Source organism: Octopus bimaculoides, chromosome 1, assembly GCF_046866305.1.
Source record: "Octopus bimaculoides isolate indiv1 chromosome 1, ASM4686630v1, whole genome shotgun sequence".
NCBI classification, from domain to species: Eukaryota; Metazoa; Mollusca; class Cephalopoda; order Octopoda; family Octopodidae; genus Octopus; species Octopus bimaculoides.
The window spans coordinates 10,734,697-10,760,089 of record NC_142928.1 but is presented as its reverse complement, the minus strand read 5'-3'; the positions used below and the strand labels follow the sequence as shown (position 1 = coordinate 10,760,089).

At 40.6% G+C, this 25,393-nt stretch overlaps 1 protein-coding gene across 1 annotated transcript; it reads left to right on the top strand.

Moving 5' to 3' along the window:
• The first annotated feature begins 17,041 nt into the window (after nt 1–17,041).
• Nucleotides 17,042–19,958, top strand: LOC149137452 (uncharacterized). The gene has a single exon (XM_089348500.1). It carries the CDS (start codon nt 17,647–17,649, stop codon nt 19,072–19,074), a length of 1,428 nt encoding a protein of 475 aa, XP_089204626.1. The 5' UTR covers nt 17,042–17,646; the 3' UTR covers nt 19,075–19,958.
• The last annotated feature ends 5,435 nt before the right edge of the window (nt 19,959–25,393 follow it).

The window sequence follows — 25,393 nt, the reverse complement described above, 5'->3', positions numbered from 1 at the left end:
CGACTTAATCCCTTTGTCCGTCCTTGTTTGTTCCCTCTATGTTTAGCCCCCTGTGGGCAATAAAGAAATAAATATTGTAATATAGACATCATCCTATCTAAAGACAAAGCAAAATTGTTTACTTAGTTGTTTTCCATTAATTCTAGCTTTGTTTCATCGAAATATATGATGTTACTTTAACTTGAGTATAACTTCTTAATTTGTGGTGACATAAGTAATTTCCTGCTACAACAATTGGTTCTGACGATAATCCAGAGTGTTCTGAACTTACTTCAGTTCTGATCAAACTCATCCTACCTGTTATTCATGATTTCAAAGACTCGGATGAACGTTCTAATCTTCATAACCATCAACCAATGAATCCTCTCTCTATTATCTATAAGGTCTTTAAGTTCTTGATCGATCATGTTTTTGTCTTGTATCCTGAATCATTTGGTTTGTTTTCTGACAAGCAGTGTGGTTTTCGTACGCCATGCTGCCCTGATGAACTTCTGCATGTAATAAATGAATACTTCTATCTTAATTTAGATAATTGTGGTGTGGCAAGTATTGTTGCCCTTAACACATGTGATGGTTATCTAGGCACAGAGTTAAAAAGTGGGGGTGAAAATATTCTTGTGGTGTTCTATTTGCGAAATTGAAAATTCAGCATATGTTTTCTTTTTATACAGTATAGTGAAGTCGTTGCCAGTGCAGCTGGACTGGCTCCTGTGCAGGTAGCACGTAAAAAAGACCACTTGAGCATGGCTGTTGCCAGTACTGCCTGACTGGCCCTCGTGCCGGTGGCACGTAAAAGCACCCACTATACTCTCAGAGTTGTTGGCGTTAGGAAGGGCATCCAACTGTAGAAACTCTGCCAGATCAAATTGGAGCCTGGTGCAGCCATCTGGTATGCCAGTCCTCAGTCAAATCGTCCAACCCATGCTAGCATGGAAAGCGAACGTTAAACGATGATGATGATGATAAATTTGTTGAGCTGAAAGATCGTTTGATAGCCAGAATTTTGTGTTAGTTCTTATGAAGATGTTGAGCATTTAGTATGCAGGTGATTGTCAGGGAACATAGTTGAAAGCTTTGTTGATTTCAATGACATTAAGAATGCTTCAACTGCTTTTTTGTTTGTTTGTTGAAGCTGTCATGCATTTCTTTTGTATTAGGTGGTGTAGTGGTTGAGTATATTAATTTGAATTCCTATGTGATTTGGTGAGGCATTTTCATGTTAAATTTGGTGTTGTGTTTCTGTCTTATCTCTGTGGTATTTGGTGTTTAGTTTTTGAAAGAAATGCTTGATAAGATTCTTCATGCTGTCTTCTTGAATCTGATTACATTACTTGAAGTTGTTTCTATGTCTTGAGATGTGTGGGTTGTCATTAAATGCTGATATTACTACTTTCATTTGTTGTTTTTACTTTCTGGGTCTAGAGAAAGAATACCCATGGTTTACACAAACCCTCCAAGACCAGTGAGACTGATGCCATCAATGCTCTTCTTGAATCTTTATAAGCCAGCACATTCGAGAAAGTCTTGGATCGGACGGAATTTCCAGAGAGCCCATAGGGCCGATGTTCTCTACACCCAGTTTATGCTTGCAGTTACCACCACAATTTAAACAGAGCATTATCAGTGCCAGTCTCATTGTTCTTAGAGGTCTTACAAAATCATGGACACTCTCTCTTTCTCCACACTCAATAAGTGGAAAAAAAACCAAAAACAAAACCTTCCAAACTATGGCAAACCTCCAATATTTCTTAAAATCTGTTGTTAATTATATGCTTCGTGAAAGTATGTTGGACTAAATTACACAGAGGAGAGTTATTTCGCATATTCTGAGTAATATGTTTAAAAGAAGGAAATATTTTGCTTTACATATCTCCAGGATGATTTAAAATCATTTCTAGTTATATTCTGGGATCGAATTCGATCGACTGCATTTGTTCCCAACAAAATTGCTCTTCGGTTTTTGGACCAAATGACTTTTGCACTAACCACATCAAGGAAGAAAATCTTTTCCCTCACAGCAACATTGATACTAAAGTTCTGAAAGATAATTAGACTGACAGTTCAGGAGGCAAAACATGGACAATTTGAACCGGAACTAAGAACAGCATTTATCCTGAAGGTATTAAGCCCAGAGTAAGAATAACGCATACATTCTTTGTATAATAGTTTATAAAAGTAATGTTCTTGGATTATATCTGCTTTTAATGACCATAATTTAGTTCTGTTGCTGTTTAACCCCAGATCAGCTCTGATTGAGCAGACATAATCTAAGGCATTTCAGTCTTGACTATTCTCTCTTTTCTCTTGACAAGTAATTTTTCCAAAAGATAATGGGATATTTTGTTTGGAAACTCCACAGAACACCTAGACCTGGTTACGAACTTGCAATGCTCCTATCTCGATATCTTGACACCTTCATCGTTCCACCATTTCAAAAATATATTTCATTACACCTTTTTATTTGTCATTGATTGTCTGAGTATCGGTACTACTGCACTCAGAAAATTTACCTCCAAAGTGCAGACCTGAGAAAGATTATGTTTTTGTGGAAGATTAACCATTCAGTCACAGATTAAAAAAAAAAAACTATTTTATAATTTTAATTTTTTTATTTATACCAAAATACAGGTAGATAACACATACTAAGTAAATTTTTAAAGAATTCAATATTCAATACGCATAATTTTTGGCATGGATAAATAAATACCAGTTTACTTAGATCTGTGAGATTTATGAGAAGACGCAGCCATTTTCAAAGACTTGTGAGCAAACACTGAGTCAGAATCACGTGGTCTTGGTTATGTATGCACTTTAGAGGTGTCCAATTAATTGGTAACTGCGACTCAATAATAATTTATATTTCTGTTGTAATTTATGCTGAAAAATTGTCCAATACATTGAACAAAGTGACCGAAGGGGCTGATTGTTACCCTTGAATGCAAGTGTATCCTTTCACATCACCAGTGTGTTATCAAAGAAAGCAAGGCCAATATGCAGGTCAAAGCAAAAGTAGATATACAGTTGCTTAATATGAGCGAAATAGCTTTAGTACAAAGGAAATAAAGAAATGAAAATAACATTCCACTCATATTAAGCAACTGTGTATCTACTTTTGCCCACCCCTGTAGTTTGGCATCTGTGTCATTGCAAAGACTGCTGTTAGAACATGGCTAGGATCTTAACATAACTCAGATCTTTTTATATAGCAAGGACCTCTTGAAGGCCAGACATTATTTCAGTGTTCAACAATTTTTGACACTCTCCAAAGTTCCAAGAGAGGCCCACAGTGATGTACTGATCCCAAATCAAGGACTGTGCAACTACTATGCATATGCAGACATCCTGGGTTGCATCTATAGAAGGGTCACTCAACTGACTGATGTTCAATCACTAACAGATATGATCTAGCCCAGGGGTACTCAATCATTTTTTCATCTGTGGACCCTATTTATTACTATATTATTCTGGTGGATCACTTCATCGCCATTTGATGCTTAAAACCTAGTTTTATAAATAATTCTTTCAAAATAAGTACAAGTTGAACACTGGGAACCGATGTAATCGACTCATTCCCTTTCCCAAAACTGCTGCCTTTGTGGCAAAATTTGAAACCATTATTATTATTATTATTATTATTATTATTATTATTATTATTATTATTGAGGTCGACTTTGCCTTTCATCCTTTCTGGGTCGATAAATTTTTTAAGAGAAAAAAAAAAATGGAATTCCACAGATCTTCGGTTTAAAATTCAAACTTTTAATCTATGCATGATCGAGCTAGAAATAATTATCTCCCTTACAATAAATTGCCGCCAGGGCACACCACATGTAACTATTTTAGTTTTAAACCTTAAATAACCTAATATTTGTCCCTATTTGTATGCAGAATTGTTTCCATAAATTGACGGCAGACCGTGCTTGTATCTCCTTATGCCAAGCTATCATATAAAAACTGAGCAATGATAACACCTTTGTTATTCAATCTCAAATGTTTATATGTTAAGGAGTGGTTGTTTATTTGATACAGAAATTAGCTTCAATAGCGTGCCATGATGAGGTAATTATTTTCAACGAATATTTTAGATGAGATTCACACTTCAAATATGATTGTAATCAAATATCGAGAATTTTAATAGCTTCTCTTACGACATTCATAATTGATTCATTAAAAATATTTCATCACGCTGATAATTGATAATCTTTGAATTATAGAAGTGAATTAATGGTGTTTTGGCTGGATCAAACTTCGACTATATTGAACTGTATCTAGCTTATTTCTGTTGCTATCAATAATATCAAACGAAGTGTGCAAATTGAGATCATCATCAGAATGCGACAATTTCTCGATTTCTTTTAAAGAATCAAACAGTTCTGTTGTATACAATAAAAATAAAGTGGGCGAAACTGGAACGCCGTACAGGAGACCCAGGAGAAGATATGTAATTTCACTTTTATCATAATTAAAAATTACTCTTGTGTTCCTGTGGGTGAGATAACTAGCAACTCAGGTATATATATATATATATATATATATATATAAAATATTCTAAGAATTTCATATGTTAACACAGGAAGGTAGTTTCTGGTAACGTGTCGTTATGATTGAATTAAGTAAGCGTTTAGAATATTATTTTTGAAGATTTCTAGTTTTCTAACTTGATTTCAAAAAGGATTTAAATATGAATTGTCAACGTTAGCTTTTATGAATTGCCTTTTGTAACATCATGAATTATTAACTCATCATGAGTGTAAGTTTCATGAACATTCTTAAAGGAAAACAAACAAACAACCTCACCAAAAAAAAAAAAAAAAAAAGCAAAACAAGATATTTATCTTTACATTATTTACATTTGACGGATATTTGTCCTCATCTTGATGAGGACAAATATCCGTCAAATGTAAATAATGTAAATAGTGTACATAATTCCTCATCCCTTAAATATAGAACTATATTTATTTTTATCTTTTACTTGTTTCAGTCATTGGGCTACGGCCATTCTGGGGGCATCGTCTTGAAGGGTTTTAGTCGAACAAATTGACCCCAATATTCAATTTATTTTTGAAATCTGGTACTTATTCTATTGTTTTTTTTTTGCCGAACCGCTAAGTTACGGGGACGTAGATACACCAACACCTATTGTTAAGCTGTGGTGGTGGACAAACACAGTGACGCATACATTCGCATATATAACGGGCTTCCTCACAATTTTCGTTAACCGATCTCACTCAGAAATCTGTAGGTTGATTGGTCTGAATAGAAGGCATTTGCTTAAGGTGCCACGCAGTAGGACTGAGCCCCAAATCACATAGTTGTAAAGCGAGCTTCTTAACCACATAGCCACACGTGTGCCTGTATGAATACTTCGAAAAAAAAATATCTCGTATTACTTGATGGTTAGGTGATTCTGGTCTTTAAAAACATTTACAATGTAAAAGCAGAAAAAAAAAACCTTTTCATTTTCTGAATAGAAACAAGAATGATACTGACGCTATATATTTTAATAGTTTTATTTGTTATTTATTGTTATATAACATAAATTTTGCTGATTCACTTGTTTTCAATAAAGCAAAATGTTTCTCAAAATTTTCATACTTCACTTGTCATAAAATTGAGTACAAAATATAGTTTTGCTCTGCCGACAATAAAATTGTGTAAAGGTTAATTAAAAAAGAAAAAACCTAGCATACTGGTAATACTCAGAAGTTTTAGGACTTTTATTGCATTTGGATTGAGTTTTACTGCATTTGGATTGAGTTTTACTGCATTTGGAGCAATATACGGTTGTTATTCTGTTTACGTATGTTATCCTATTTATATGTTATCCAATCCCTGATTTAAATATTAAATAGAATGGGCTTCAGCTGTCTTTATTTATAACGTATCACTTTGTCTTTGAGATACGTTTTCTAGATGTGTCACGGCTTGTTTGTTTCTTTTATTTTACTTCAATCAATTTTTGGAGTGGAGCCATGTTGGAACGCCGTCCTGAATGGTTTAGTCGAAATTTCGTTCTCCTGTAATCATAGGCCTACCAATGCCTCTGAGTGAATTTGAACGGCGAAAAATGGAAGCATGTCGTACACACACACAGACACACACACACACACACGTAGATAATACATAATAATTTTTGTTTGTATATCAGGTTGGCTAAAAAGTCCGTTTGGCCTTTTTGAAGCGAAAATAAGACACAAGTTTTAAACCAACCGATTTATTCAATTAATGATATAATTTCCATTTCGTTCTAGTTTCTTTTGCTATCTTGTGGGCATATCCATTGTTACTCGTAAAAGACAACACTCTTCCAATCACAGCAAATTGAAAGCATAACCTTCTTCAGTTAAAGTACTGCTTTGAAGGTTGTTTGTGGTGGTTCCCGGCGCTTCATCATGGTCGTTTGCGCTTTACATTGTTATAGACGATTCAGTTTTCGTTTCGTCACCAATCTCTTCTAAAAAGCAACGCTTACCTCACGTTTTTGTAACGAATCACAGATGGAAATCGCTCGGGCGAGGTTAGCCTCACTCAATTGATGTGAGCTTGCTGATGTAATCAAGTTGATGCTGATGGCATTTCATCACTATATTTGGATATTTGGAGAAGATTTGCGATCATTCTGGTCCTATAATGGGGGATTGGTGATGACTAACCCCTTCATTTTGTCGCTGCTAATCTCAGTTCCAGAGCGAGGTGCATTTTCCGAGGAAAAATTTCAGCGGAAAAATCTTCAAAATCACTCCTAGTACGCTTGTTTTGCAACAGCATCCTCCCAGTACATTGCGCATATTTTCTTGCAAATTTCATCCGCTTTCTTGTTTTTTTTTTTTCTGAAATAAAAAAGCATGAAGGGTTGATGATGTTCATCTTGGTTCCCCATTTTCAGGATGATCCCAACTACACAAAATACAACGCGTCTCGTCGCACTACATTAAAGTGTTAAGTATCTAAAGATTTGCGCAAGAAATAGATTGAAGTTAGCTACTTATTAGGGTGCTTGAAGTTTTGTCTCGGCAGAAACCGAACGGACCTTTTCTGGCCAACCTAATATTTAGAAACAATTTAGCATTTAAATAAAGGATTGCTCAATACTTTTTAGTAGAGTACATATTTATTAAACTTTTACTAGGAACCTGCTGGGTTCGGCTACTCCACATTGATAAGGGGCAATCATCCGGAAACTAGTCTGTGGATGTTAAACCAGCAAGGGGAAGCTGTTGACCTCACCTGTTCGAAGGTTGTAATGGACACAAGTTTGTGTTTCACATGGATAGCTAGAGGCGATGACCTCTTGGAGCTAATCAACGGCAGCATTCGTCCTATTTTCCTGGACTGCCATGTTAGCTTGATGATAACTATTAACACACACACACACACACACACACACACGCACACACACACGCACACAGACACACAGACACACAGACACACACAGACACATATATATATATACATATATATACATATATACATATATATATACATATACATATGTGTGTGTGTGTATGTATGTGTGTGTATGCATGTGTGTGTATGTATGTGTGTGTGTATATGTGTGTGTGTATGTCAGGTCACTTATGAGGCTCTCATAAGTGCTATTGGTAACATGGAATCCAGTACAATCTGTTGCATGGTCGGGTTGCTGACGACTAAACTGGCACCCTACCAGGCTATACTGGTGAGGAGGGTTGCTAGAAACCCAGCAGGATTAAAAACAAGACCTGTTGAAAGGTCGGATGAACCTAGTGCAGGCTCAACGGCTATCTAGTAATAGCACGGGTATGCAGAAATTTCGGGATGGTGTTCGGCGTGCTGAAAGGTCACTGGGGGTGAGGCACCCCTCAGCTTCTGTTGAAGCAAGTCTCTAGAAGATCACTCTGATATAAAACCAGATATGCCGGGAATGGCACTGGACATTTTGGGGGATCTTTGGTTTGTGCTAGAGATCATGGCGCTCTCACATCCCTTAGCCTGCGACTCATATTAACACCAGACATCTTTCTCTGGCTTGTCTCTGGTTAATGTCAATAAAGTGGAGAGGGTCTATGAGGTGTGCAGGCCTTATTGGACCTAAAACTCTGCACAGGCATTGCTGACCTCTGCTCGATATGTGCCCTCATATATTTATTTTTAGCATATATGTATCTTTATTTTTAATATATATTTATATATTTTTAGTATATATTCTATTTTATTTTTATTAGGAAGTCCTGCGGCGATGGGAAGGTCGTGAAGCATGCAGACCTGACGGGTTGGAAGCATATAGTCAGCGACCTGCACGTTGGCGGCCCATGCTAGATATAAAGTCGTCTCCTTGTCGTCCAAGACAGCAGTAGGATTCGATTGCTGCATGGGTGTCTGAGCAGCTCCATTTGGAAAGGGCACTGCTCATCCGGAGGCCAGGGAGGTTCTAGAAAAGGTGAACCAAAAATTGCCTGTCTTTCTATATCTGGTCAGTTTAGCGCGACAGACGGATGTCCACCCTGCGCTCGAAAATCAGACTTTTATTTACAAAATCTGGATGGAATTGAACATTTCATGTTGAAATGTATGCATTCTGTTGGATAACAAAAGTGATTGTAGGCCTGAAAGACGTACTGCACTTGCTGCTCGCGAGCTGAACCGTTATAACATTGACATAGCTGCACTTTCAGAGACTCGTATAGAAGGCGGTGGTCAGCTTGAGGAAGTAGGAGGTGGATACACCTTTTTTTAGAAAGGAGAGGCAGAAAGGGGAGTGCAGAGAGGCTGGTGTTGGCTTTGCAGTTCGATCTGATATCCTTAAGAAGTTGGAGGAGCTTCCTGCTCCTATAAATGAATGTCTAATGACACTGCGGACGCACCTGAAAGGTGAGCGGTTTGCTTCTCTAAGTGCCTAAGCACCTACTTTGACTAGCTCTGTTGGAGATAAAACTATTTTTTATACTCAGCTGAGAGCCATACTTAGGAAAATCTCCAATTCTGATAAAGTCATTCTACTGGGGGATTTCAATGCCAGGGTTGCAACAGACCAGCAAACATGGAACTCTCTAGGACGTTTTGGTGTAGGGAAAATGAATAGCAATGGTCTCATGCTGCTGGAGCTTTGCGATGAACATGGACTTTACATCGCAAGCGCTCATTTTATGCACAAAGGGGATCACACAACAACGTGGATGCATCCAAGGTCTAAGTTTTGGCCCTTGCTGGATTATGTCATCAACTGCAAGCGTGACATCTATGACATTTGTAATGTCAAGTCCTTTCATAGATCGGAATACTGGACAGACCACAGTCTGGTGCGAGCAAAGTTCCGAATGATGATTAGAGTGAAAGTGAGAAGAGGACCAGTCAGCATTCCTCGGCGTCTGAATGTCCACAAGATATATGATGTTGTGTCGAGGAGAGAGCTTCAGACTCGCTTGTCCAACATTGAAAATACTACAGCATGGGAAGATTTTCGAGACCAGGTTCTTCAATGTGTTGCTGAAACACTGGGATATGCTACTGTCAAACACAGAGACTGGCTTGATGAAAATGATGCTGAAATTCAGCGACTATTGGTTGTAAAGCGCCATGCCCACAATGTATTTCTACACAGAGGACTTTCTGCTGTGCAGCGAAATCTAGCACTTGCCCACTGTAGCTGTGTAAAATCACTACTGCGGCGGTCTCTCAGGAAGATGCAGACCACTTGGTGGGAGGATCTTGTTCGTGATGTTCAGGCTGCTGCTGATGCAAATGACAGCAAGAAGCTTTACTATCTTCTAAAGCAAGTTTATGGGCCTAAGAGCACCACATCAGGTCCTTTGCTTTCCAAGGACTCTTCCACTCTATTTATTAAATCAACAGAAATCACAGGTCGCTGGATCGAACACTTCTCTGAACTCCTAAACCATGAGTCAGTTGTGGATGAAACAGTGATTGATACTATGCAACAAAGACCTATCATTGGCTTCTTAGACTCCTCGCCCTCAATAGATGAAGTAATGACATCAATAAGTAAATTGAATCTTGGTAGGGCACCTGGAAAGGATGGAATTTGTGCTGAGGTCTTGCGATTTGGTGGTAATTACATCACACAGTCCCTTCATGAACTTATTAGTGCAGTCTGGAGGGATGGTGCAATCCCTAAGGACTGGAAGGATGCAATTATTCTTCCTCTATATAAAGGAAAAGGAGCCAGAACAATGTGTGGTAACTACAGAGGTATTGCTCTACTATCAGCTGCTGGCAAAGTTCTGGCAAATATTTTTCTTACCCGTCTGAATGGGTGTCTCGTAAATGATATCCTATCTAAATCTCAATGTGCCTTCCGATCTGGTAGAAGGACAATGGATATGATTTTCACGGCAAGTATTTTTCTTTGAAAAATACTTGGCAAACTTGGTTGTCCGGATCACCTTATATCTATAATTAAATCATTTCATGATAAGATGGAGGCCTGGGTCAATGTTGGTGGTGACATGGCGGGATCCATTCCTGTGGAGAATGATGTCAAGCAGAGTGACATCCTTGCCCCAACTCTCTTTTCTTTGTACTTTGCTGCTGCCTTTACTCATGCTTTTGCAAAGTTTGGCTCTCTGGGAATATATGTCAGATATCGATCTTCTGGCCACCTCTTTAATCTGCACCGATTTGCTGCTAATTCAAAAGTTTGCCAGTCTCTTATTCGTGACCTCCTTTATGCAGATGACTGTGACTTAGTAACTCATACAGTGGATGACATGCAAATACATATGAATCGTATTTCTGCTTCTTGCAAAGCATTTGGACTCAGCATTAGCCTGGACAAGACTGTTGTAATGTTCCAGCCTGCACCAGGAAATCCATATGTGAAACCAGCTATCTTGGTTGAAGGAACAATTCTGAAGGTAGTAGACAAGTTTCTCTACCTGGGTAGCACACTCAGCCGTTCTTGCTCCCTGGATGAGGAAATATCTTTCAGGCTGCAGAGAGCAACTAATTCCTTCCGGTCTCTTCAGTCTCGTGTCTGGTCCCAGCATAGCATCACAAGGCAAACAAAAATTGCTGTGTACCGTGCATGTGTACTGACATCACTCGTTTACTCCTGTGAGACATAGACCCTTTACAAACGCCATGTGAGGGTCTTTGAACGCTTTCATTAGAGATGTCTCAGACACATTCTGAAGGTTGGCTGGACCTTAAAATCTCCAGACACACAGGTCCCGGGGACAGCTGATATCTTGAGTATTAAGGCGATGGTGCACAAACACCGGTTACGTTGGACTGGACACCTTATTAGAGTGAAGGATAGCAGGATCCCTAAACTGATGCTAGATGGGGAACTTGTGAATGGAAAGAGACCCCTGGGAGAAACCAATGCTGCGATTTAAGAACTGTGTCAAGTCCTCATTAGAGGCCTGTGATATGCAGGAGACTGACTGGGAGAGCAATGCCTGTCATCACCACAGATGGAGGAAGCAGGTTAAGGAGGTGGGGGTTGACACTTTTGAGGAAGCACGTATCCAGTAAGAAGAACTTAAGCGTGCTGCTCGAAAGCACATTGCTGGTGTAGTGAATGGATATAGCTTGGTCTGCAATGCTTGTCAAGAGCAGAGCTCATTAGCCACCAACGGAGCCGCAAATGCAAAATATAAGTTAGTCTTAGAGCGCACAATGTTCTTGATGGTCAGAAATGGACTTCCTCGGTCACGAGTGGACGGCCATCATCATGTATGTTTTTATACACACACGCACATACGCGCTCGCGCGCATGCACACATCCTTGAATGTATGTATGCGCGTGTCTTTGTGCTTGCTTCCCACCCGCAACTTGGCACTCGGTGTTGGTTTGTTTTCGTCCCTATTAACTAGCAGTTCAGAAAAAGAATCCAACAGAATAAGAATTGATCAATCTGACTTTTGTCTGAAAATTACTTTAAGCGTACCCGTCGCTGAGGAATACTCAACCACGTCTATGTTAAATCAGGGGCAGGTCATTCAGTTGCTCGAGAAACTAAATCCTTGTCGTCGAACGACGGAGATCCACTACATCCAATTTCTTAAAAATTTATTCACGTCCAATTTCTTTTAATTTACACACACACATTCACACAACGTCCACGATTTTATATTTTTCATGTTCATGTGAATGAAGACACAAATACCATTTTTTTTTTCGTGGGCGGAGATTATTCAATCAATGATTTTCTGGTTAATTATGACGTATGCTGTGTTCTGATTTATGATAATTTTAGAATAGAACGAGGGTGACTCTTGCTCACGAATTGAACGTTTAGTTTATGGGAATTTGATCTTGTGTTATTTAACCCATTCATGCCGATCGCCCGTTTAAACTGACCCTTAATTTATAAGGGTATAAAACAAATACTTGATGCAAATTGTGATTTGTGTATGATCTGTATCAAAGAATGTAACATGTTCTTAACGAGTATGCAGTCTGTATCAAACGGATTTCAATGAAATTTTTTTTCCAGTTGTTATTTAGGTCAAAATAATATCTGTGAATTTTCAGGCAATTTCATTCTCTAGAAAAAATTTCGGCACGAATGGGTTAAATAGCTTCGGTCTACTTTTCTAGTCTCGTACTAAATAATCCTCCTTACTACAGACACAGGGTCTGGATTTTTGTGAGAGGGAATAATCGGTTGCATCGATTCCAGTGTTCAACTACTCCTTATTTCATCGATCCCAAAAGGCTGAAAAGGAAAGTGAACCTTGGTGGAATTTGAACTCAGAACGTAAAATCAGACGACAGACCATTATGCATTTTACTCACCTTGTTAACAATTCTAATCTCTTTGCTGCCCACAAGGGGCTACACACAGAGGGGACAAACAAGGACAGACAAACGGATTAAGTCGATTATATCGATCCTAGTGCGTAACTGGTACTTAATTTATCGACCCCGAAAGAATGAAAGGCAAAGTCGACCTCGGCGGAATTTGAACTCAGAACGGAAAGACAGACGAAATATCGCTAAGCATTTCGCCCCGCGTGCTAACGTTTCTGAGCTCGCCGCCCTGTTAACAATTCTGACAGCTTGTAACCTTAGAGCTGGAATAAATGATGGTTTCAAATTTTGGCACAAGGCCAGCAATTTGGGGGAAGGAGGTTAGTCGACTCCAGTGCTCAACTGGTACTTATTTTATCGACCCCGAAAGACTGAATGGAAAAGTGAGCCTCGGCAGAATTTGAACTCAGAACAAAAAGGCGGACGAAGTACAGCAGCCCCACGCCATATCGTGGTTCACCTGTCACGGTTCACCTATCGTGGTTCACCTATTGCGGTTCACCTATCACAGTTCACCTATCGGGGTTCACCTATCACGGTTCACCTATCGCGGTTCACCTATCGCGGTTTATTAATTAATCTTACGTCGATTCCTCTGTGGCGTTGTTTTGCATTTATAATAAAATAAATATATACAAATTATAAAAATAATTCAAAAAAATATACAGTACAGTACTGTTTCTACTTCACAGATTTTCACCTATCGCGGGTTTTTTTGGAACGTAACACTCGCGATAATCGAGGGATTACTTTATCGCCAAGCATCTTGTCCGGCGTGCTAACGATTCTGACAGCTCGCTGCCTTTGTTCTATACTTAATAAGATACCCGTAATTGACTAATGTTCATTTCACCAGTTATACTTCCCAATCTTCTCTAGTTGTTGTCAGGTTTTGACTCAAAGCTGGTAATGCAACCACTTTCATTGGTAGTTTAGTAGCAAGTGCTATGCTGTTTTGAGACGAGATTACTGAACTGTTTTATATATATAAATGAATAAATAATAACTGGTAAGTGTACAAATACTAAACCTTTACAGCCGTTTCTACCATGAGATTGCCAAGTCTTCCAAGGGATTGGACAATGGTTGATCCCCAAGGCGTCTTCAGAGAGTCCAAATGTTAGGAAACTAATATATGGGAAAGTAAGTTAAAATAATAGAGTAAGATAAAATAAAAATAATGTAATAGAAATAGTAAAGGATAGTAAGAACTTCATTTTAAGGTGCTATTATAATCCATGGTATTACATCTTATGCTAAATAAATAAAACCACTATCAAGAGAAATTTCTTATTTGCCTTATATATATATATATATATATATATATATAAAATATACAAGAATAAGGGCAGAGAATCGTCAATTAATAATAGAATTAATAATTAACAATTCTGCCAAGTAGTTCAGTATGAAAAAAACCTTTATCGGTAAGACTATTTATCATTATAAATATACAGGGATTAGCAATTGAGTTGCTTCTCCAACATACTGAAAATTTAGAAATAGCAGTCAAAGAACTACTGATTCCAAACTACAAATTTTCTCCAAAGTGGATGGCGATATTTATGGCACACATAGAACAAAAAACCGGAGGGAAAAGCGTAAACAAGCCAAGCCTTTAGTTAATTGGATACGAATCGTTTCATGGTTAAGTGAATGGAAATTTCACTATTCCAATCTTCAGCCTCAATATTCTGATAAATTTGAAAGTGTCTCTAAAAAAATTCACGGTAATCTTTGGCCATGCGACACCAAAAATCAACGATAAGAAAGGCACTTACGAATTCATCGGCTAGCGAGTTCAGGCACCTCACCTCAAAGAAATCTATTCCATGTGCGTCACAAATAGTCCCGTATGAAAAAAAGTTCCGTGTCGAACTGGATTACGGTTTAGCCATCTAACTTAGAGATATAAAATATAAAATATACAAGAATAAGGGCAGAGAATCGTCAATTAATAATAGAATTAATAATTAACAATTCTGCCAAGTAGTTCAGTATGAAAAAAACCTTTATCGGTAAGACTATTTATCATTATAAATATACAGGGATTAGCAATTGAGTTGCTTCTCCAATATCGCCATCCACTTTGGAGAAAATTTGTAGTTTGGAATCAGTAGTTCTTTGACTGCTATTTCTAAATTTTCAGTATGTTGGAGAAGCAACTCAATTGCTAATCCCTGTATATTTATAATGATAAATAATCTTACCGATAAAGGTTTTTTTCATACTGAACTACTTGGCAGAATTGTTAATTATTAATTCTATTATTAATTGACGATTCTCTGCCCTTATTCTTGTATATTTTACATTTGATATCTCTAAGTTAGATGGCTAAACCGTAATCCAGTTCGACACGGAACTTTTTTTCATACGGGACTATTTGTGACGCACATGGAATAGATTTCTTTGAGGTGAGGTGCCTGAACTCGCTAGCCGATGAATTCGTAAGTGCCTTTCTTATCGTTGATTTTTGGTGTCGCATGGCCAAAGATTACCGTGAATTTTTTTAGAGACACTTTCAAATTTATCAGAATATTGAGGCTGAAGATTGGAATAGTGAAATTTCCATTCACTTAACCATGAAACGATTCGTATCCAATTAACTAAAGGCTTGGCTTGTTTACGCTTTTCCCTCCGGTTTTTTGTTCTATGTGTGCCATAAATATCGCCATCCACTTTGGAGAAAATTTGTAGTTTGGAATCAGTAGTTCTTTGACTGCTATTTCTAAATTTTCAGTATGTTGGAGAAGCAACTCAATTGCTAATCCCTGTATATTTATAATGATAAATATATATATATATATATATATATATATAACAATAATATTAGGGATAAAAATTCAAATTTACAGGTAAAAATTCATTCAATTCAATTCAATTTATTAAAAATTAGAATTAAATTAAGTTTCACGGTATAAAATATAAATATATAGTTTTAGAGAAAAGAACCAAGGTTCATGAATTCATCGATGAAAATCCACAGTCACATATAGAAAATTAATAAGTAAAAGCACAACAAATAAGTATAAAATAATACAAAGTAAATATCATAAGATAATGATAATAATAATGATAATATTATGATTATCTTATGATATTTACTTTGTATTATATTATACTTATTTATTGTGCTTTTACTTATTAATTTTTCTATATGTGACTGTGGATTTTCATCGATGAGTTCATGAACCTTGGTTCTTTTCTCTAAAACTATATATATATATATATATATATATATATATATATATATGTAAAAGATAATAAGAGTGAAAAAACTACAGAAGGCTTGTGTTACATGGTTAAAGTATATATTTAAATTATGTCAGAAAAAATGTTATAAAATCTTTTTGGTATATAAACATTGTATTTTGAGAAATAACCGGTTTCGTGTTGTCTTTTCAAATTTCTCTACTTCATTGTAACGTGTTCGAGCGAACATGTTACAATGAAGTAGAGAAATTTGAAAAGACAACACGAAACCGGTTATTTCTCAAAATACAATGTTTATATACCAAAAAGATTTTATAACATTTTTTCAGACATAATTTAAATATATACTTTAACCATGTAACACAAGCCTTCTGTAGTTTTTTTCACTCTTATTATCTTTTATACATCCAACCACGTGCTTTCACATACCAACTTTCTCTCTCTCTCTCTCACACACACACACACACACACACACACACACACACATATATATATATATATATGTATGTATGCATGTATGCATGTATGTATATATATATATATACATATATATATATATATATATATATATATATATATATATATATATATATATATACATATACATACATGCATACATACATACATACATATATATATATATATATATATATATATATATATATATATATATATATATGCTTAAATATATTTTTTTACACCAAAAATTTGGCAAAAGAATATAGAATCTGTTAACAATCTTAGCAAAATACTCACAGTTGAGTTTTTGTATATATATATATCAACTTTAAATAGAGCTCAAAACTGATCCGTTGAAAATACTTTATTACAATAATAATAATAATAATAATAATAATAATAATAATAATAATAATAATAATAATAATAATGAAATTGACCCATGAACATTTCGATGGAACATCCAGAAAGATTAATACATATAAAATATAGGATACTCCATCTCCTCGGGGTCCCATTATTATTGCTATTATTATTATTATTATTATTATTATTATTATTATTATTATTATTATTATTATTATTCAAGCTCTGTAAGTTGTTGCCGTTTTTACCCGGAAATCTTTTGAAATCTGTTTTAAATTTTATATATTGTTGTAGCCAAGCCGACTAGGTTCTTGCGGAGCTAGTCGGTTAGGCGAGATTTCCCCCATTTAGGGGTGAATTCTTCGTTTGAAAAACTTCCATTTTCACATTTCACACGTATCATATCTGAAAAATGTCGGAAAAAAAATAACAAGCTGTTCTCTTCTCTCTGCATCACTCCCCGACAAAAAGAATGACGGGTCAAGTCTTTTTTCACCCCGCCCAGTTAATGCCATAAAAGGCAAAATGCCAGTGAAAAGAGCAGCCAGCTGTTCTCTTCTCTCTGCATCACTCCCCGACAAAAAGAATGACAGGTCAAGTCACATTCCACCTCGCCCAGCTGACGCCATAGTGGACAGTGTTCCTGATTCAGGTCTGTTTAACAGACTCTCTGCTGCTGACTTCCCAGCCCTCACCTCCACCATTGCTTCTACACCGGAGAGGGAGGAGGAAAAAAGAACAAAGAAAACAAAGTAAACAACACGAGCAACAGTACCAAGACCACAACCAGTAGCCATTGTAACGGTTTCGCCTCCGCAGCTAAGCAGAGCTCAGAAGAAATCCAAGTCACAATGGCAGAAATAAAGAATGCCAAGGAATTGTTAAGAAGGGATGGCAATAATGTCTTCCTTAACACTCCACAAGCATTAATACAAGCAACAAAAAGAAAAACAATAGTATACAAGGTATTCAATACAAAATACCAAAAGATGGAGAATGCTACTCCACAGAGATTGGAGTTAGCTCTAAAGCCGATATGGGGCCAAAAAAGCTTCGTAACCAAAGGGAAGCGCTTTGGAACAGTGGAAGTGCGCTTCCCAACGGAAGAGGATGCCATCCGGCACTCTACAACACCGTTAAAGGCGGAAGAATCATTACTCGTGCCGACATACCTTGGTCGACGTGTGACAGAAATAAAAATAAATCATGTGCCACCAGAACTGAACATCTCCTGGCTAGTGGCAGCTATGCTCTTCGACATTGAAGAGACTGCCACTATCCTAAAGGTGAACAGAGTAAAAGAAAAAAACTGGTTGGGCATGGAAATGCATCTCCTTGTTCAGATTGAACAAGATAGCATAAATACCATACCCGACGCCATAAACCTGCCGGATGGCAGTAGAATACACATTGCAGTAGAGGGGCGCAGACCAAAGTGCTACCTCTGCAGCAGTGAAAAACACCTAAAAAGAGACTGCCCCATCTACAAGCAAAGAATGGAGGCAGACAAAAACAGAAAATTGCAGCAACAACAACAACAACCAAAAGCCTCCACACCACCAACACCATCACCACCAACACCATCACCACCAACACCATCATCACCAACACCATCACCACCAGCACCACGAAAAGCGACACCACCATCTCCATCCATCACCAAACCAACACCAACACCAACACCAAGAACCTCCACACCAAAAAAGATAACAGAACCAGCAACAACAGAAATTGTAAAAGAATCTTCACCAGATCCGACAAACATTCCCTTTTCAGATCAGATCAGCTCGGATTGTGCGAACACTGATAGTGAAAAAGGGAAGTGGCAAACTGTACCACCAACAAAAAAACGAAAAAGAAAGACAAAAGAAACAATTGACAAAGAGGGGAGGCGCGAAAAAGGTGAGCTTCCCAACATCATCGGCAACAACAACACACACTCACAACAAATAGCAACACCTTCTCCACCGCAAACACCAGCACTCACACACACCACAAACGTAACAGCCATCAACACAAAAAATGAACACTTATTAGACTTTCTAAAAAACAATACAAATGCAAACACCACAAATTTCATTATACCCCTACACAACGCACCACCAGCACACATACTCACACTAAAAATAACCCAAGAAAACTATAATAAAATAAAAGAAAAGTTTCCGAATGATGTTGGGTCGCTAGGGAGAAGCTTCTCCCAGAGCCTTTATCAAAATTTAGTGGAGACACCCACACGAAAACATAGGGGAGCCACCCCACCAGAAAACAGTAAGTAGAGCCTTTTCTCCTCTAATACTTTCCTTTAAAAAAAAAACATGGTAATTCTCAGAATCGGAAGCATAAATGTGAGAGGCCTCGGGTCGCCTTGGAAACAAGGTCACCTGTTGAACGACCTGAGGTCTTACAGTGTAGATGTAGCAGCCATTAGCGAAACCAGGCTCTCCAACCCGCAGGAACTCGCAGCCCTTTTTGGCGGGTACGAGATTTTCCTATCTCCGTCTCGGCCGGGAGCGGGCGGTGGAGGTACTGCGGTGCTATTTCGGAAAGGCCTAGACTTGAAAATAAGGGCAGTCTTCCTGGATCCGGAAGGTAAGTTGGTGGTCCTGGACGTCGATAGTAGTGATGGCGCTGCTTTCAGACTGCTGGCTGCCTACGCTCCGACAGGAGCAGGGCAGTCGGATTATTTCAAACGTCTGGAGGTTTTCCTAGGTACTTCTCGCACTTTAGTGCTAGTTGGGGACTGGAACGCTGTCCTAGACGAACGTATCGATAGGGTGGGTGCGGGAGCATCTAATAGGAAAGGGGAATGCAAGAGCCTCGCCAACCTGCTCAAACGCTTTCAGCTGTCCGACAGGTATCGACTAGACAACCCGAATGTGCTAATGTGGACTTGGACTAATCGCATCGGGTCGTCTAGATCGTACTTAGATAGATTTTTCTGTAGGCCAGCGGATAAGGATAGCATAGGGTGTCCACAATTCAACATAGTCGGCTACACGGACCACAAATTCGTGATCTGTACGGTCGACTTAGATAGGCTCCATAGACAAGGCCCCGGTTACTGGAAGCTAAACACGTCGACAACGGCGTGCAAAGCCTACAGAGACCGGATTAGTTTATTAGTTAAGAGGGCTTTAACCGGAGCAATCATCAACAACAACTGGTGGTTCGCCCTGAAGCAGGCAATTAGAGCAGAATCAATTAGGTTTAGCAAGGCTCTAGCTGTAGAACGTAAGAAAACAGAGCGGGATTTAGTTAACAAACTAGACGAGGCTCTTGGGACAGGCATCGCAACCGACGTGTTAGCAGCGAAGTTGGCCCTCGACCAACACTTTGATGCCAAGCATGAAGGCTGCGTTGTCAGAGCTAAAGCACTTTCGGTAAGCGGGGAGGGGACTAAGGCCGCTCGATGGGCCCGCGTGGTTGAGGCGAAGCGTGGCAACAGAGCGACCATTCGGTCTTTGGTGGACCAGAACGACTGCGAGATTTCGGGACCGAAGCAGATGTGTTCGGCCTTTCAGCGACACTTTGCTCAATTGTTCGGGACAAACGGTAGGACGGACGACGGAACAGATTTCGATGTGTACCTAGACGGCCTGCCGCAACTCTCGACCAGCGAGGCCGAGTGCTGCGAAGGACCGATATCTGCCTGGGAAGTACGGGAAGCGATGAAAGGCTGCACGAGAGGTAGATCGCCGGGTTTGGATGGTCTGCCTTACGAGCTTTATACGTCAATGCCAGACTTGTTTGCGGGCGTCTTGGCAAACGTCTACTGCAACTGGCAACAAAACGGGAGAATTCCTGCTTTTGTTTGTCGGGGAGTGGTGGCTTTGCTAAGAAAGGACCCAAACAAGGGGGACATTATAGGGAACTTTAGGCCCATCACTCTGCTCAACACAGAGTTGAAGATCTTGGCCAAGGTGCTAGCCAAGAGATTGGCGCCTGTCGTGGGCAAACTGATCGGCAAGGCGCAGACATGCGCTGTGCCGACCAGGTCTATCCACAACAACCTCCATCTCATGCGCTACATCATAGAGAGAGTGGGTAACGAAGCTGGCGCGGGTGGGGCTTTGATCAATTTAGATCAGTCTAAAGCCTTCGATAGGGTCGACCATCGATACCTGGCAGCTGTTCTCAAGGCAGCTGGTTTCGGTCCGGTCTTCCGCGGGTGGATAGCTGCTTTATACAGCGGCATCTGCTCGGTCATACGGGTGAACGGCCATCTATCGGAACCGTTCAACATCTCGCGTTCGGTTCGCCAAGGGTGTCCTCTCTCCTCCCTTCTGTATGTATTGACTCTCGAGCCATTACTGCGGAAGTTGGAGGCTTTGAGGGGCGTCCCGCGTGATCTGGGATGTGGAAGGAGCGTGTCTGCCTATGCCGACGACGTTACCGTGATGGTGTCGAGCCACAGGCATATTGACCTGATTGGCGAGACACTAAACGAGTATGAAGCGGTGACAGGTGCGAAAATTAACGCGGAAAAGTCAATGGGCTTGCAACTAGGCACCTGGAGGGGCAAGGCCATGCCGTCCAACAGCGTCGTAGGGCGCTGGACAGACGGACCCGTTAAACTGCTCGGGGTCTGGTTCGGTCCGGACCTCCAGTTGGAGAAAAACTGGGAAGAAGTGACGAACAGGGTGGCCAACCTCACCCAGAAATGGGCTGAGAGGAAGCTCTCCTTGAAAGGTCGAGCGGAGGTAGCGAATGCGTACATCGCATCCGTCATCTATTACCGTTTGACCGTCGTCCCTTGTCCCGACCGCTGGTTAACCAAGATAGTACGCTTGCTCTTCAACTTTTTGTGGAAGGGTCAGGTACCACTGGTCAGGCGCTCTATCTGCTGTCAACAGCCGCTGAACGGAGGCCTTGGCATGCCGTGGTTGCTGATGCGCAAACATGCGCTCAGGCTACGACATCTCAGGCGCTTCCTGGACGGTGAACAGGTGTGGTCGCCTTTCGTCAGACGCGATTTTCCGCAGCTCGTTTCTTTAACAGAGCTGCAATCCTGGATCAAACGTAGACCGAGAAAGGGCGCTTGGCACCTCGAGTGCCGCCAAGCTCTCACCACCCTCAGTCAGGCGGGCAGTACGATCGGTAGTAGATCCACTCTAGCTTTCTATAGAGGGTTAGTGGGAGAAAAGTGCGACGACGTTCTCGGGGAAACTCTAGGCGTCGAGGATAATCAGCTAAGCAGTCTGTTCAGGAGAACTTTCGGGCCGGGGCCCATGGATAATTTCCAAAGGTCCCTCGCCTGGCAGTGCTACCGAGGTGCGCTACCTGTTCGAGATAAACTCTACCGACATGGAAGTGCCGTCAACCGGGCCTGCCCGAGGTGCGCTCAGGACGACGAAACCGTTCTGCACGCACTCGTCCAGTGCCCGAGCATTGCTGACCTGTGGGTCTATATCGAACAGCTACTGTCACGTGTAGGACGGATCCGGCTATCAGCTGGATCCATCGTGAGAATTGACCCGCCGACCTCCTTTAACCAGGAGGGCAAGGCAATTTTCCTATGCCTAGTGGCTGTAGCGAAAGAGGTGATATGGTGGACCCGTTTGAAAGGGTTAAAGACAGACACTTTCCTCTTTGGCCAAGGCCTCATCAACTTTTTCAAGTTCCACTTGAAAAGGAAGATGAGAGTAGAGAGGGAAGTGCTGTCTCATAGCAAATTCGTTGAAAGATGGGTGACTGTTGGAAAAATGGCCAGTATAAACGGACCAATTCTGAGAATACACCTGTAAAAAAAAAAAAAAGAAGGTAATGTAAAAGGAGAAAGGGCTCTATACCCCTTTCTTATTTTTTCTGACCAGGCTCCCGTGGTTTTATGGGTTTTTCCACGTGTAACCTTTCCTTTTTCGAAGCGCCTCCCCCTTTGGGAGTTCTACTTATTTATTTATCTATTTATTTATCTATTTATTTATTATATCCTTCTCCGTTTTCTTCCTCTGTTTAGACGAACTTTCCTACCTTTTCGGACAAAACCTTTTGTAACCTTCGTCCTGTCTTTGTCCTTATATGTCTTTAATTGATATTAGCCCTTGTGGCCAATAAAACGAATTAATTATTATTATTATTACTAGTAATATACTAATATATATATATAATATATAATATACTAATATATTAGTATATTAATAATAATAATAATAATAATAATAATAATAATAATAATAATAAATTCGTTTTATTGGCCACAAGGGCTAATATCAATTAAAAACATATAAGGACAAAGACAGGACGAAGGTTACAAAAGGTTTTGTCCGAAAAGGTAGGAAAGTTCGTCTAAACAGAGGAAGAAAACGGAGAAAGATATAATAAATAAATAGATAAATAAATAAGTAGAACTCCCAAAGGGGGAGGCGCTTCGTAAAAGGAAAGGTTACACGTGGAAAAACCCATAAAACCACGGGAGCCTGGTCAGAAAAAATAAGAAAGGGGTATGGAGCCCTTTCTCCTTTTACATTACCTCTTTTTTTTTTTTTTTTTACAAGTGTATTCTCAGAATTGGTCCGTTTATACTGGTCATTCTTCCAACAGTCACCCATCTTTCAACGAATTTGCTATGAGACAGCACTTCCCTCTCTACTCTCATCTTCCTTTTTAAGTGGAACTTGAAAAAGTTGATGAGGCCTTGGCCAAAGAGGAAAGTGTCTGTCTTTAGCCCTTTCAAACGGGTCCACCATATCACCTCTTTCGCTACAGCCACTAGGCATAGGAAAATTGCCTTGCCCTCCTGGTTAAAGGAGGTCGGCGGGTCAATTCTCACGATGGATCCAGCTGATAGCCGGATCCGTCCTACACGTGACAGTAGCTGTTCGATATAGACCCACAGGTCAGCAATGCTCGGGCACTGGACGAGTGCGTGCAGAACGGTTTCGTCGTCCTGAGCGCACCTCGGGCAGGCCCGGTTGACGGCACTTCCATGTCGGTAGAGTTTATCTCGAACAGGTAGCGCACCTCGGTAGCACTGTCAGGCGAGGGACCTTTGGAAATTATCCATGGGCCCCGGCCCGAAAGTTCTCCTGAACAGACTGCTTAGCTGATTATCCTCGACGCCTAGAGTTTCCCCGAGAACGTCGTCGCACTTTTCTCCCACTAACCCTCTATAGAACGCTAGAGTGGAGCTACTACCGATCGCACTGCCCGCCTGACTGAGGGCGGCGAGAGCTTGGCGGCACTCGAGGTGCCAAGCGCCCTTTCTCGGTCTACGTTTGATCCAGGATTGCAGCTCTGTTAAAGAAACGAGCTGCGGAAAATCGCGTCTGACGAAAGGCGACCACACCTGTTCACCGTCCACGAAACGCTTGAGATGTCGTAGCCTGAGCGCATGTTTGCGCATCAGCAACCACGGCATGCCAAGGCCTCCGTTCAGCGGCTGTTGACAGCAGATGGAGCGCCTGACCAGTGGTACCTGACCCTTCCACAAAAAGTTGAAGAGCAAGCGTACTATCTTGGTTAACCAGCGGTCGGGACAAGGGACGACGGTCAAACGGTAATAGATGACGGATGCGATGTACGCATTCGCTACCTCCGCTCGACCTTTCAAGGAGAGCTTCCTCTCAGCCCATTTCTGGGTGAGGTTGGCCACCCTGTTCGTCACTTCTTCCCAGTTTTTCTCCAACTGGAGGTCCGGACCGAACCAGACCCCGAGCAGTTTAACGGGTCCGTCTGTCCAGCGCCCTACGACGCTGTTGGACGGCATGGACTTGCCCCTCCAGGTGCTTAGTTGCAAGCCCATTGACTTTTCCGCGTTAATTTTCGCACCTGTCACCGCTTCATACTCGTTTAGTGTCTCGCCAATCAGGTCAATATGCCTGTGGCTCGACACCATCACGGTGACGTCGTCGGCATAGGCAGACACGCTCCTTCCACATCCCAGATCACGCGGGACACCCCTCAAAGCCTCCAACTTCCGCAGTAATGGCTCGAGAGTCAATACATACAGAAGGGAGGAGAGAGGATACCCTTGGCGAACCGAACGCGAGATGTTGAACGGTTCCGATAGATGGCCGTTCACCCGTATGACCGAGCAGATGCCGCTGTATAAAGCAGCTATCCACCCGCGGAAGACCGGACCGAAGCCAGCTGCCTTGAGAACAGCTGCCAGGTATCGATGGTCGACCCTATCGAAGGCTTTAGACTGATCTAAATTGATCAAAGCCCCACCCGCGTCAGCTTCGTTACCCACCCTCTCTATGATGTAGCGCATGAGATGGAGGTTGTTGTGGATAGACCTGGTCGGCACAGCGCATGTCTGCGCCTTGCCGATCAGTTTGCCCACGACAGGCGCCAATCTCTTGGCTAGCACCTTGGCCAAGATCTTCAACTCTGTGTTGAGCAGAGTGATGGGCCTAAAGTTCCCGATAATGTCCCCCTTGTTTGGGTCCTTTCTTAGCAAAGCCACCACTCCCCGACAAACAAAAGCAGGAATTCTCCCGTTTTGTTGCCAGTTGCAGTAGACGTTTGCCAAGACGCCCGCAAACAAGTCTGGCATTGACGTATAAAGCTCGTAAGGCAGACCATCCAAACCTGGCGATCTACCTCTCGTGCAGCCTTTCATCGCTTCCTGTACTTCCCAGGCAGATATGGGTC

Coding starts and splice junctions, on each gene's coding strand:
- LOC149137452 (XM_089348500.1), top strand. CDS start 17,647: ATGGCAGAAATAAAGAATGCCAAGGAATTGTTAAGAAGGGATGGCAAT.